We start from the raw sequence: 14946 nt of genomic DNA on the forward strand, positions 1-14946 counted from the left end.
GCTAATGTACAGAATGAAGTTTCATTGAATTTATTTCTTTGCTAATTCTACAAAGCTACATTATCTAATATAAAGTAGCAAAAAATTATTTCTGTTAATTACATTTTTTTGTGTGTGTGTAATGAAGTGTGTGTATTACCTGTCACTCACTAGAATTTGATAATTTGCTGTATTTGTACAGTCAAGCCTTGGTAAAATAGTTGTTTATTATAAATTGATGAATACTAATCTGTTTGTTCTGCTGAAAATGATGGAGCAATGCATGATGATGATGTTTGCAAGTATTTTGGTTTAGGTTGCCCTCATGGAACCTTGGCACCTGTAATACAAACTGTCATGGAACAAAGTCCATTGCTGGCAGTGGACAAGCCAAGAAGTGAGCTACTGGCACAGGCCTCACAGGTCTGTGAGGCTGATCCTTTATTAAAATAAAGTTTGAGATATTTGAAACCTCTTGGAGTAGTGTTGACTTATTGGTTTTTTAGGATGGATTTCTTTTTCTTTAACAGGAAAGAGGAACCTGGCTCTGGTAAAAACCCAGAGTTGTGGGGTCACAACGTGTGTGGACATTTTGTGTCTTTCTTCTTAGTAATTCCATTACAGAAGTGGAAAAAAGAATTGCTTAGGCTGGTGTAAAACAATCTTATCGGGACCATGTTTCAAGATAATTGAAAATGCTTTTATATGGAAACTGTTTATAGCGGAGGAATTAATACCCATTTTATGAAATTGAATTGATTACTGATTTATAAAAATTGATATTATTTACCCTCAAATTCTAAATTCTGTGAAGGAGGCTTGGTTCTTGCTTTGGGCCTCACCTGGGCCTCACTGAGTCGTTTTCCCATGCGTGGCCTTTCAGATTCATTCCACTGTTCATTTATATGAATTATTCCCTCTAAAGTGAAATTGTTGTCTCATCAGTGTCGTAACAGATAAGGCATCCTGCCTTTAAATGTGACAGCACCAGCTGTACCTGTGTACACCTTGTGTAGAGTACCTTTCCTTAGCTAAACTCAGAGGTTCTGTCTCTTAGCTTAGGCATGTCAGCTGTCCCTGTTCAGAGAACAGCTGCCACACTTGTCCTTTGCACTGGAGTTGATGCTGTTGAAGAACTAAGCATAGAATAAATTACTAAAGCTGAAAATCAGAGCATCTGCATTTTGGTGATGCGCAGAACAACTGGAGTTGTCAGACTGTCCAGCTTTTAACTTGCAGTGATCAAGTGTCACAATCAGCTTTGTGCAAGCTTTGGCTGCCAAAGCAGAATGGCAGGAGTGAGGACAAGCCTGTAATGCTCAGTGAATATAAGCAGACTTTGCTGCTGCTTGCATTCAGCTACTGGTAACTAGGGCTAAGGCAAGAACTTAAAACTACATGGGTTTTGGAGTATGCTTAAATCTTTCTTTATTGGAATGCAGGTGGAGTCCAAGCAGTTCCAGAGTGGCAGAATCATGCAAGCAGTGGAAGGTGTCAGAAGGGTAACTGATGGTAGCCCAACCAGTCAGGCACCCACACATACAGGGTTAAAGTACTGAATCCTGATTTGTATTCTGGAATTGTGACAAGTTGGGAACTGCAGCCAACAACAGCTTTGATGTTTCTTGAAAGGAAATAAAATGCTTTTTAAAAATTTACTTGTTAAATTTGATGAGGAAGTTCAAAAGAATTTGCAATTGATTAGATTAGTCTGGTCTCTGCTTAAATTTAGTTTCTGCAGCTGTCCCAGTTTGCAGTGGTGAAGTTGTGTTGAACTTAGGTACAGCTTTCAGAAGTTAGCAGTTAGATGCCTGTGCAGAGAATCTCCCAAGTGGGTTAGGTGCAGTAGCATGGTGTTTATTAAAAGATCCCCTCCACTCATGATCTTTTCAGTCACTGGGTTCTTGCACTGGCTATACCAAGTATATGGAGAAAGGGTCAAACAAATGCACAAGAGCTCTGTTTTTGAGTGCTTCACTGTTAATTGACAAATGCAAAGAAAATGAGGCATTTTTGGTTTATTCAAAAATTACAAAAGAACACTAAAGCTTAAGGATAAGTGAACAATCCCCTTTGTCAAATGTGCTGAGCATAAAGCCTGCAGTGCAATTTTATAAAATAGAACACAGCTTGGATGTGTGCTTAAAGCCACTGTAAGGAGTGATTCCGTTCCTTGAGTTGTCTTCTTTTGGATCTGGCTGGGACATGATAGGAACAGATTCAAGTGCCCTTTTCTTCTGTACTCTATGCAACACGATTCTGTAGACCCCCGTTATGGAGCTGCGCGCGTCTCTTCCCCGGTTGTTCTGAATGTGTTGCTCTGTGATTCCAAGGTCTTCCAGAATATTTTTCACTTCAATTTCTTCTTCTTTTAGTGTACTGATGTCTGATAAATATTTTGGATCCAGTTTAAATGTCTGTAAAGGTTTGGGGAACTGTATTCCTTGCATCCATTCACTGTTCATAATCAGTTTGACAGAGTATCTCTTGGTTGGTACTGGCTGAAGGACTCCTTTTATCAGTTTCTGGCAGTTTTCTGAGAGGCAGGGAGGCAAAGTGTATGTCCCTTCAAGAATGCACTTTTTCAGTTTGCCTACTGTATCTGCCCGGAATGGCATGCTGCCTGTCATCATGAAGTATAAGAGGATTCCCAGTGCCCAGATGTCTACATAGATGCCAATATAGTTTTCATCTCGGAAAAGTTCAGGAGCAGCATAAGGAGGAGAGCCACAGAAAGTTTTTAAAGTTTCATCTCTTTTACTTATTGTGCTGAATCCAAAGTCTCCCACCTTAACACAGGTGTTACTGGCATAGAAGACATTTTCTGCTTTCAGGTCTCGGTGAATGATATTGTTGTCATGCTGTGGAAGAAGAGGAAAAGTTGGTATTGGTTTGTTCCCAGGAAAGTTCTCAATGGCTACCTCTAATTCATTTATTAGCCTGAAGGAGAAAGGGAGTTATCTTGGGCAAATTCTGAAACTGGTATTGCAATTATTAAAATTATGACTCAAATTTAACTTAATTCTCCAAGGATAGAAAACCAATTGAGTAGGGAGAGGAGAAGGATGCTGGGATTTTTAAACACAGCACTCTCAACGTGTTAACTAATAGCAACTATTTTCATGAATGTGTGAGTGCAGTGTGACTAATCCTGCAAGACTAGACAGATTCATGTGCAAAATCTGTATTTTTTTAGGGTTCATGGCACTTGTTTTTGCAGTTACTACATGCAACTTACAGATTTAAACATTTAGTTCACTGATTGAACATTGTCACAGATAAAATAAGAAATCTGCCATCATTACATTCTGTGATCTAATGTCCTATGAGGAACTGGTGGTGGTAGGAGAAAAGGACCACAGAGTTGGGCTTCAGAGTACATCATGTTCCTGGACAGCCAAGTTTAGCAGTGTTTTAGTTTTAGAAATCTATAATACATACACTGTAATTTCTACTTTTTTCCCATTGGAAATGCCAGTACTCAAAATGAATTTGCTCTGCTTAGTGATGACATACCTGCTTTGGTTAAGTAAGAGTTTAGCTTCATCTTTGGAATAACTAGAAGGAATGAATGAGCACTCTCTGCCTTATCCTTTGAAGTAACATCATACAGTATCTGGAGGCAATAAAGAAACTCTTTGGCATCCTATTTCAACTTTCATCAGTAACTGCCAGGGATCCTTGTGGACTGGCAGCAAGGAGAAAGGATTTATGTAGCCTGAATGTGATGGCTTAGCAAAAGTGAAATGTGCAGAAGTTTCTGTGTACAAATGAAGAGGTTGGCCAGCTTGATAGTCTATGTTTAATTCTAATAAATAAATGTGGTGTAATTCTGAAATGCAAATTCAATTCCTATAGCTGTAGGGTGCCTGTCCTTTGGATAAAACGTTGAAGCTAATCCACCACTTAAAGCACATACAATAATTTCGTCAAAATAAATAAGAAATGCATGCTGTTTATGTAAGCCAGGAGTAGCGTGCGATGCAATCCCCAGACGTCTGACCTGGGATCACCCTTGTTTCTGATTTCGCCAGAAGCTGTTATGTGGCAAGGAGGACAGGAGCCACCGGAGGGCACCCTGAGCCAGTTTTAACGAATGCTGCTTCTCAGACTTTGTAGGACAGTTCTCCGTGTTTTTATTTTTTTGAAGTAGCTGTAATTACTCTGCAAGATTTAGAGATGTACCGGAGTACTTAATTGCTCCTTTTCTGCCTTGACAAGATGCTTTCGGTTCTACAAACAGCATCATCTTCAATGTATATATTGAAGACCCGGCAAGAAGTGACTCGTTGGGCGTTAACCTCACAGACTTGCATCGAAGTGAGGAGCAGGAATTGACTGTGTTTAAGTGACAGATTCACACATTCATTAATGAGCAAGTCGGATGTTTGCAACACCTAACCAGCCTCTCTGGAAGCGGAAGAGCGACTGATCCTTTGTTTTGAAATAGGGAGGGAAGAAACGAAGCTTTGTTCACTGATGCCCACAGCACATTAAAGCAAACAGAACACTCGTGCTAGAAGGGTGATTCCACCCACCAGGTGTTCCCAGTCTCCTCCCAAAAGCTGCCAACAGAGAGGCAGTAACTTGAGGTGGATATGAAAACTCTCAGATACCTTTAACAGCTCTTCTATAGCTGTTAGCTGTTTTGCTTTTTAATAATGTGGGCCTGAAATTTTGGGTAAATCTACTGTTGAAATTCAAAAGAAATATCCACAAAATGAGCTCAGAGTAGAGAGAGGCAGCATGCCTTTGTAAGAGCAACTTACCATGTGCTTCACAGCAGACACAATCTGGGAGAAGATTATTTTACACTCTGTTTCTAGCAGCTTTCCTTCTGTACTGATTTTAGTGAAGAGCTCCCCACCTCCTGCATACTCCATCACCAGGTGCAGTTTTGAGAGTGTCTCCACCACTTCATACAGCCTGATGATATTTGGGTGGTGCAGCTTTTCCATGCTGGATATCTCACGAGACAGCAAACGTTGAGTCTTCCGGTCTAGCTTTGTCTTGTCCAAAATCTTAATTGCAACTTTCTCTGAGAAGAAAAACATTTTTTCCATGTTGTTAATGCAACAGGTACAAAATGGTAATACCATTGACATACAATGATGCTTGGTTGTAGAAATGCAATAAAATTTCACCTCATCAGTATAAACAAAGCTGCAGAGGCCTACTAAGCCCTGCAGTCTCTCACACAAGCCCTGCCCCTTTCTGTCTACAACAACCTACTCAGTGCTGGGGTAACTGAAGGCTGGTAGAGTACTCCAAGGGCTGATCAAATAATCTGCTGCCTTGACGTGCGTTGCTGTGACAGGCTTATATGTGTCTGAAGGTACAGCATCTGCTTTTGGTGTTCACTGCTGGTAGAGAGTCTGTGCTTTTGTTGCTAGCACAGAGCTCCTCAGATGAGCCAGGTACTTGGAGACTAATGGAGGTGTGAAATCTGTGTGCTCCGTTTCTGACCAGGCAGAAAAATTTGTGGGGAATTTAGAGGCTTTGGCTATTTATTCTGAGCAGTGAAGTCAAGTAAGTCGCAGGGATCCTGTAAGACAGCAAATCTAGCTGGCACATACTGTTCTGGTAACGCAAAGCTGCTGTTAAGTACTACATGTCTCTGAAAGCCTACACAGAGAAGCCAAAGCAAAACACATATATATCTGCAGCTGCATCACATCAGGGTAGCTCAGAGCAATATGAATAGGTAAATCACAGTTGCCCTTATGTTCCTGTTTTAGTCTGTAGGTTACAGCTTTTATCTTTACTCTTCTGAACACAGCCGGTATTTGAAGGATTTGTCTGGTTAAAACAGGTTTATGGTGGCTTTGTATAACTTGTCAGGACAGCAAAATTAAAATGGATCATAGCAATAAAAACAACTATTTTTTCCCAGGAAAAAGGGATTCTTGGTTGTTCAGTTTTGGCTTTTTTTTCCCCTCAAGACTATCTCAGTCAAACAATCACACATTTCTTAATAATTTATCACTTTTAATAAATCTTTCAGAAAAAAACTTCACCTTGGCCTCTAGTAAATGGGAATAAATTAGGAAAAATGGTACTGTTCACTTGTTGCTGTAAGAAAAGAGAGAGAAGGCTATTGCATTTTTACACATATTCAGGTATAAAACCATTCAAGTTTTTACCAAATAGTGTATCAGGTTTTAACTCAAGTTTAGTATTTCAACATATATAAAGGAAGGTTAAGGATAGTTATGCATGTGTCTGTACAGATCAAGAAAACTCCATATTTGGTATATTTACATTTTTTAGTGTGATACATAAATCAATTGATCTCCCTGCTGAAGTGCAGTAGATGTTTGAAGCACATGTGATTCTTGTGGTGGAAGGTGCTGAATTATCCCTTGATGTGCCTGTTTTTAGGAGTCTGTGCTGAGTACAGGGCAGTTATCCTGGTCACACTGCTTCTCTCGGAGCTGAGGCAGAGCCCCTCAGGGAAGCAGCTACCTCCTGTGTGGAGCTGGGTGAACCAGGAGGAAATGCAGCTACTGACAGTGACTGCTGACCTAGTGAAAGACCCTCATAGCACATTGATCTCCCAAACCCAGAGGAAGGAGCATCAGCTTGCAGTAGGTTATGTTTGCACAACTAAGTGCTTACAACGTTTACATTTGGGCTTTTAAAATAAAATCTTCTAGGTTCATTTTTCCCCCTGTCCTTTTGCTCTACTTTTCCTCCTGGTAAGTTTTCCTGCTACATTTTAAAAGGAAAGAGGAGAGGAAAAAAAGATTTTGAACTGAAGAGCTTGATCCTACTGCAACACCACCATAAAACAGGACAAACTCCTTTAAATCTACATCGTTACAGCTGCAAATGCATTCCATGCAAAGAAACCTGACACCTTCCTTTTATTCTCTAAACTCTTCCTTTCTGCTTTCAAAGAATGCTTGTTTATAAATCCTCTATTATTTTTGCTTAGCAGCTGTGCTGAACAGGACATTTTTAGCAGGCAGCTTATTTACCAAAATAATTACAAAAAGAGTTGGAAGAGATTTTGATTGACTATATGCAGTGTATGAGGTTTGAAAAGTGCTAGACGAAATCTTAGTAATAAAAACTAGGAAAAAGTTGGGAAATACCAATTTCAGGAAGAAATAGTGCATGATGTGATGGCAGAAGGAAAAAATATACAAACAAAACCAAGTTAAAATTGCTTTAAAAAAAAGGCAAACTGGGTGTCTGGACATTCCTGCATTTGCAATTTGTGTCACATTAGACAGACTTCTTACTAGCTATAAATTTTGTATGCCCGTAATTGCTTCCATTCAGCTGTGATATCACACTTCCTTTGTCAGATGGAAGGCATGTAAAATAAAAGTTATACAGGGCTTAGGAATTTAACGGTCCTTAGCAAGAAAACGCCATGAATTTCTGGAGCAAATCTCTGCCAAAATTCAGGTTAATATAGTGGGCAAAGCCCCTGAATAACACAACATATACAGAAACATAAATCAGAAAAGAGTAAGATCATGAAGTCCAACCTGTCAGGCCCACCACTAAACATTGTCCCTAAATGGCACATCTACATGTCTTTTAAGTATCTACAGGGATCCATTCCAAGGCCTGACCACCCCTGTGGTACAGAAATTTTTCCTAATGTCCAACCTAAACATCAACCTTTCCTGGTTCAACAAGGTACAACTGGAATAGCTGAGAACAGGGAGTGGTGCTGAATGGAGTTATATCCATCCGGGGCTGTCACCATTAGAGTTCCACTGGGCTCTAATAAAGGGTGTGGGGAGTTCCACACCCTCCCTGTTTCCAGCTAGTCAGACAGCTTTTTATCCAGTGAAGAGTGCACCTGTCCAAGCCATGGGACATGGCATCCACATCATAGCACTAAAGATTTTTCTGTGTTTTCTAAACAACCAAGACAGCCCTTGTGAGGGAAACAAGGCTCACCATCCAGTATGATCCTGAAGTTTTTTCATCTTTCTCTAGAAATCATGTTGTTGCTACAACAGATCACAAAGGCAAGAGAAAAACATATGTAATTTTTACAAAGGCTCATCTTTGTAAAAAACCAAAACTGTTTCCTCTTTTGATATAGGATGATACAGGAGAGAGACCATATTAAAACTGGCAGTAACTGAAGAGCTGAACAGCCCTCGGACACATACACCACCTTCTTCTACAGAGACCAGACCAGCATTAATGATGAAGCCTTTTATTTATATAACCAGATTAAAAAAAAAAAAAAAAAAAAAAAAGGCTAGCACTCATTAACACTGCGCAGAAACATAATTTCACACAGATAAACTCATAGGCAAAACGAGTCAGAAAACATTTATCTTTCATTCTTCCTTCCTCATGAGAGTTGCAAACTTAACATCAATAATCAACTCCCTTTCTCCCTTTTAACCAAAAAGTTATAGACAAACAAAAGAAAAATAATTTGACAGATTTCTGTTGAAAAATAACCTCTTCCAGAAAAAGTACAGTTTTGGTTTTGGTATTTAGCTTACTGTATTCACTGAAGTTCAAAAATTTTCAATCAGCTCTGTTTAGATACTAAAGGAACCTGTTTCATAAGTAAGTTCGGCAAAGGGTTAATCCAGATCAAATTTCTAACTGCCTTTCATTAGCATTCCTTATGTTCCCAGTACAGGAGCAGCATTTTTTCCAACAGTAAGCACAAAACAGTTACCTCAGGAAGAAAAATAAATATCACAGAAGAGGAAACAATTTGTGAACCAAGTAGAAAAGAGATGCTTTTCTGAAACAAGAATAACCAAAAACTCAAAACCCAGTTAAAGCAACCCTTGGGTGTTGACAGGCTTAAATGTGAAAAATTAAGTACCATCGGTTCTCCACTTAGATTCCCAGTGTAACAACCACTGCCCCCAAGGGATAATTGTGACCTTTCACCCCTCTCAGATCTGGGCTGAAAAAAAATAACAATAGATAACACAGTTTTGGGGCATATCTCGTTCTCTCACCTGTAAGACGATGAAGGGAAGGAGAGTCAATCAAACTGAAAAGCAAAGACTCTTAGAAGAAAAGCAAGATAGTAGTGTACAAAGATACAGAGAAAACTAGCCACTCTGACAGAAAACAACAATTTCTATTATTGTCAGACAAAGGCAGAAGATGTAACAGGACAGCTGATGACAAGTTCTTAGTTATACCTATGACTGAAGTGTCCACTGCAGTTACCTAGCCCTTCCAGTCCTTCCTAGAAGCAGTAGATAGTAGATATTGTTTTAGACAGCAGCTAAAACAATAAAACTAACTGACAATCCAACACAAACACCAGTTTGGTGATACCAGAGCTTGTTCCCCTGCACCTGTTCCTCCCACACCTATAGCTAGTTTCTCTCACACCTATAGCTCCCATCCTAGCTTTTTACAGTAAAGAGCCACCAGCAAATGAGTCAGTTAAGTCGGCATTTCTCACCAAAATTACCATGGCCAAATAAAATATTTTGTCCATACTAGTAAAATTTGTGATGAAACAAAGGAAGCCTTGCTGCCTCTGGCTGCAGGCAGGAGCATACCTAACCTGCTATCCTGGGCATTCATCACCTGCATCCCTGCAGGCCAGGAGCTGGGGCAAGGAAGAGGGTGGATGGACATGGAAGGTTACAGCAGGGGAGGCCCAATACCACACTTCAAAGTGTGGAGTGTTTGAGCCACAGGATGTGTTAACTCCATGAAGTGCAGCAACGAACTCCACCTGTAACAGCTGCCATGTAGAAAAAACCTTTCTAGTTTCTTTAAAGCAGAATCCAGCCCTGAGGATTGTGACCCTGTCTATAGATTAACTCAAAAATGTTAAACACACACACATACACACACAGACACAGACACACACAAACTCTTTATGTGTATTTAAGGTTCATAGAGCCTCTTTCTTCCCATAGGAAGCCATTTATATAGGTCACTCAGCATGCAATGGCGCCTACCTTTGGTTAGGGAATGAATTCCAAGCTTCACTTGTGAGAAATTCCCACTTCCTATTTCTCCTCTGACTCGATAGAAGGCAATTCTCTTTCCCAGTGTTAATTCTTTCACCACCTTTTCATTATGAGACATATCCTGCATCAGTTTCTCAAATGGGGTCAGCCTGTGCTGTTTGCCCTCTTCATCTCCTTCGTGGCACTCTGGGTGCCCATCATCGTCTCTGCTGTCCTCGTGATGCCACCTGGAACAGCGGTATTTTCCAAGACTTCCTTCATTCACATATCCTGTTGTCATAGTCTACAGGGTGATCACTTCCCCATTTAACAAGATGTCCTGAGAAGTTTAAATGAAGTAATTCTATATGAGTATGCAAGCCCTGCACATTATGGACGCTGTGCACTGGGGCAAATGCAGAAAAAAAAAAAAAAAAAAAAAAAAAAAGCAGCTTACAGAAAGTCCAAAGATTAGTTTGGAAATTTGTTCAAAAACAAATCTGGCACATCTACATATTGCATGTCCTGTTCAAAATCAGAGCTAAAACATCCATTCCTCACTAACAGAGTTAGTGTCTGAGGATCTTCAGCTGCAAGGTAAAAGAGGCTTTGCAATTAAAACTGCAAACTTTGTGCAAGAAAGTGGCAAGGTGCTCACTGTCTATGCAGTACATTTGACACATGCAAAATATGTGACACAAATATTCAGATTTTAGCTTGATCCTTTGAGAACTAACTTGATAGATAAAGGTCAAACAGAAAGCTGATTAACTGCTCCGAATAAATCCAGAAACTTCTAGCTAATTTTGAATAGCTGACCTTAAGAACGTCGTTCTCCTTGATTCTGGTAAAAGTCCAAAAGCTGACTGTAGGGATTGCCTTTGATTCATTCTTCAGCCTGTGAGTTTGTCACTGTACCTTGGAAATATCACTGTGTGTGGAAGCCTTGCTGTAAAAAGTACGCTGCCCCTCTGTTTCTTTCCCATGGTGTGTTCAACAAAGCAACTGATTCTGGAAGATGACAGGAAAAGCATAATCTGTGCACCAGGCAAAAGAAATGCTGCGCCTCAGTATCCCTGCAGTCACATGGCAGGACAATACAGGATTAAGTAACTGCAATGTCACGTTAACCCTCCTTTATTTAGATGAGCTTTCTTTAACGCCTTGAGCCTTCTCAAAATTTTGCCAGACGCGTGGTGTTCCTGAGCAGACAGATGAAGAAAGTAATTAAAACCTTTACATAACAGCTTCACTGAATGACAGCATGACCTGTACCATTTCACCAGTTTAACTCTGGCAGCACAGACACAGAAGTACTTACCCTAAATACACAAGCAACCACTTACCTTTAAAACAGCATACCATTTTTTTCTTCTTTACCTTTCTCTTTTTATCTTGAAAGCCAGGAGTTGATCAGCAAGTGCTGATCCTGCAGCTGCATGCCTGAGGGTGGTGAGCTGGGCACGAGAGCTGAGACAGCTCAGGCAGTGGCAGCGCTCACCTCCCCTGCTCCCAGCCTGCAGCACACACGACTGCCAGGACAGATGCACCAGACTGAGGGGGAGTGAATCAGACCAGTAACTCACTGCCTGAAGCTTAGCTAGACAGTCACCTAAGGTGCCACACTAGCAGAGGGCATGTGGTATTTGCCAGGTGGAGCTGCCCTCTAAACCCCACAATCTCCTTCGTAAGCAAGAGGAAGAGAGGTCAGAGGCACGACCTAAATGCAAAGAAAAAGCAGCTGGTGATGGTTTCATTAAATGGGAACTTGAGTGGCCCAGAGGCACTCATCAGCTCCTACAGAGAGGCCAAGGTGACTGACTTATGCTCTGGGACACTGCTCCCTGCCTTGAGACACACTGAAGAAATTTTGAAAGTCACTTTACCTCTCTGTGCTGCAGCCATGTTGCAGGCAGACAAACCTGCTCCAGGGTGAGGCAGAAAGCCTGGCTTTCCCTTAGAGTCTGTGACTCTCTCTGTCACTTCTCGGAACCAGGGACACTTCTTACTGTGTGTGCTGCAAACTTAATGGCTGATGCAGTTTGTAACTGGAAGAGAGGGAGAATTTACTACTTCCATAATGCCTTTGTTAACTCTTTTTGGCTTACTCATTTTTGAAGGAAAGAGCCCTTTTCATTGTTGACAGAAACTAAAAATAATAAACACAGAATTATATTATTTTCTGGAGCTAAATAGAGTGAAACCCCTGACAAACACTATATGTGCGCATACAGCTAATGGCTAGATCCTGATACTGTTACTAGGGAAGAGACCAAGTGACAAATAAGAAAATCCTTCAGTATTCTCTCACCAAACCACTCTTTCTTAGCACCAAATATTCTCCCTAATTTTATTATTTTATACCTTGGAAGAAAAAAATCTGTGTGGAAGGACACCCCATCCCCACGCAAACAGAAAAACCCAAACCCCACACCTTACACTCTGTTTTTCCTCCGTTTGGGAAAAGGGCAATTTCTTTCAGGAGTGTCAGAATTCTGACCCACAGGTTTTCTGCTTTAACCTGTTTCACATCACAATTGTAAAAGTATTCCAGGTAATAAAAAACTCTTTATATGAAACTTGACTGTATTTCATAGTTTTAATGGTGGGTGACACTCTAACAGAGCAGGGCTTTTGGAAGCCACTTGTGTGCTGCACAGTTCCACAGCAATTCAGGGGCAGAATTCTGGCCCAATTCTGCCCTTTGATCTTGAGAACAGCAGCACAGGTTGTACATGCAGAAAGTCTGGAAACCTCCATGAGCAGTGTCAGGCACGCCATGTACAAACTCTATTATTTAATCAAGTTTCTTTAATTAAGTGGTGACATCCTCACCACCAAAGAATAGCTGTAACTTATGGCTATAACCTCCCGAGTGGCAGGTATGGACAATTTTGCTCCTGCAAAAGAAGAAACACAGAACTACCACCATCTTCTGCAAAAGTTATCAGTGCCCTTGCAGCTAACTGGCTGTACAGAAAAGGCTGACTGTGCAACAAGAAGGGTTTCCTTCAAACAGACTTGTGTAGACAAGCCCCTCCTGAATACATTCCATTAAGGCACCGAAGGCAGCTAGCCCAGTTGATGTGGATCACATGGGAATGCCACAACCTTGTGGGGACAGAGGAGCCAAGAGAAAGGCAAAACTGCACTGAGGCGTCAGCACATGGCTCTTCCTGAATTTGCTCCTGCAGAATTTCTCCTGGGGCTCAACATGCAGTTTTTCAGAGCACTGCCTATCATTAATCTTCCTTTCAGGCTTGACATGTAACTGCCAACCCTGCAACCTCCTGGCACTTGGCCAGCTGGCTAGGTTTTCCCTGTCTTCTGAGATGAGCTATTTCAGTATTCCTGGTGTTAGAAGTATATATACCATCTATTTATGGCCTACATTCCTTCTGTAATCAAACCCAGCAAAATCTATCCTGATGTCATACAAAAGGACACTGACTGTAAAAGAAAATAATTCTAAGAGAGAAGGGAAAAATAAGGAAATCAAGAATGATCCAAACACAAGAAAGACCAATGATTGTTTTTTTCCTCCAGTCTGGCTGACCAGTGAGAAGAACTTCACAAAAATTTATCTGACCAAATAATCACTTTAAAAAATAAAATTAGCAATGAAAAGAAAACCAAAGCCAAAAGCAAACCACTATAAAAAGCATTACAAGACAGTGAACAAATGTATTAATCCTTTAAGACCTAACACTAATGTTGTTTAGCCTTGTTTTTTAAACTGACATTCTCCTCCTATTCTACGAAGTGATGAGTACCCTCAGACTTCACCTGCAGACTCAGTTTAAACCCCACATCACAACTCTAAGGAAGTTCAGAATGAGGAGAAAAAGAATTAAACCAAAAAAGAGATCATTTGGTATAGGGAATTTGGTTCCTAAAATCCCATTTTGACAGATAGATAAAAAGTGACCTGGTTTTAAGAAGCTTCGAATGGAGCACATGAAAGCACAGAAGCAGCTAGACCAGAGCTCTCTGGTGGCACTGTGTGTGGCAAATTGGTCTCTCTCATTAAATCTGTCTTTCAGAGGCAAAAATCCACTCAACTTTGAGTGCTTAAACTGCTGCAGCTCCTATTAGAGTGAATGTGAAGGAAGTTACACTGGAAGGTCTCCTCCCACTCAAACTGTCACAATACCAGGTGTTTTTAATGAGGATGTCACTGGATATTGCAACTCATTCACTAGAGTTCCCTTTTCAGCCTCTCTGCTGTCTAGTCTGAGGAGATGGGGATTTTTAAGGTATTTCCCTAGGGTAGGGGATTAGTCAAATTTTTTTAAATTCCCTTGAAGAACAGCATGTCTCCTGCTTAGTAGATTATATGCACCATGCACCAGCTCTGGATCAAAACTGATTACTGATTTAAAATAGCAGGGATTTTTTTTTTAAATTCATCTGCTAGAAAAATATCAAGCCCATTCTTTTAGTCACAGCTTTGAATGTTCAACTGTTGCAAGAAAACACCAAAAACTTGGTATACTCCCCTGTATAGAAGACCTATCTTTTACAAAAGATTAGAGGCCAGCAGAACAGTCCTGCAATATCTGTAGCACAGACCACAAGTGACACAAAAGTGCTGCTCTGCAGACAGACACCACAGGGAAAGTAACAGCTCAGCTTCTGTGCTTATGCTCAAGTAACATTGACTGCATGGCTGCTGTGGCCAAAGGAAGTCAACATCTGTTCAAAGTTTGTCTTGAGCACTTTTTTTTTTTTTTTTTTGTTTTACATGAGAAGCACTCTCAGTCTTATTTCTGTGAATGCCAGAAAACAGAATGACTATATAAAATACACCTCAGAGTTTCACATGAATTTTTTTAAAAAACCCCAAAACCCAGGTATTCAAAATGCAAAGTACAGCATGGTTACAGGATGAACGCAGACCTCTATGTTCCCAGCTCACGTAGGAGAAAATACTAACAGGGCACTGACCATGGAGAACCTCCAGAAACTCCTTGCTCTCTCTGCCCAGGCCCACACACCACCCATTTCCATGCATCCCAGAACTACTCCTGTTCGCTGGCACAGCATTCAGTTT

The 14946-nt window shown here is 40.6% G+C and overlaps 1 protein-coding gene across 1 annotated transcript; it reads right to left on the bottom strand.

The window, feature by feature from the left end:
- Positions 1-2067: 2067 nt before the first annotated feature.
- NIM1K (NIM1 serine/threonine protein kinase) lies at positions 2068-10194 on the bottom strand. The gene is made up of 3 exons (XM_058824249.1): positions 9903-10194; positions 4749-5017; positions 2068-2840 (listed from the first exon to the last, which is right to left on the bottom strand). Exons 1-3 carry the CDS (start codon positions 10192-10194, stop codon positions 2091-2093), a joined length of 1311 nt encoding a protein of 436 aa, XP_058680232.1. The 3' UTR covers positions 2068-2090.
- Positions 10195-14946: the final 4752 nt, after the last annotated feature.

The sequence above is a fragment of the Ammospiza caudacuta genome, chromosome Z (genome assembly GCF_027887145.1).
Source record: "Ammospiza caudacuta isolate bAmmCau1 chromosome Z, bAmmCau1.pri, whole genome shotgun sequence".
Lineage (NCBI taxonomy): Eukaryota > Metazoa > Chordata > Aves > Passeriformes > Passerellidae > Ammospiza > Ammospiza caudacuta.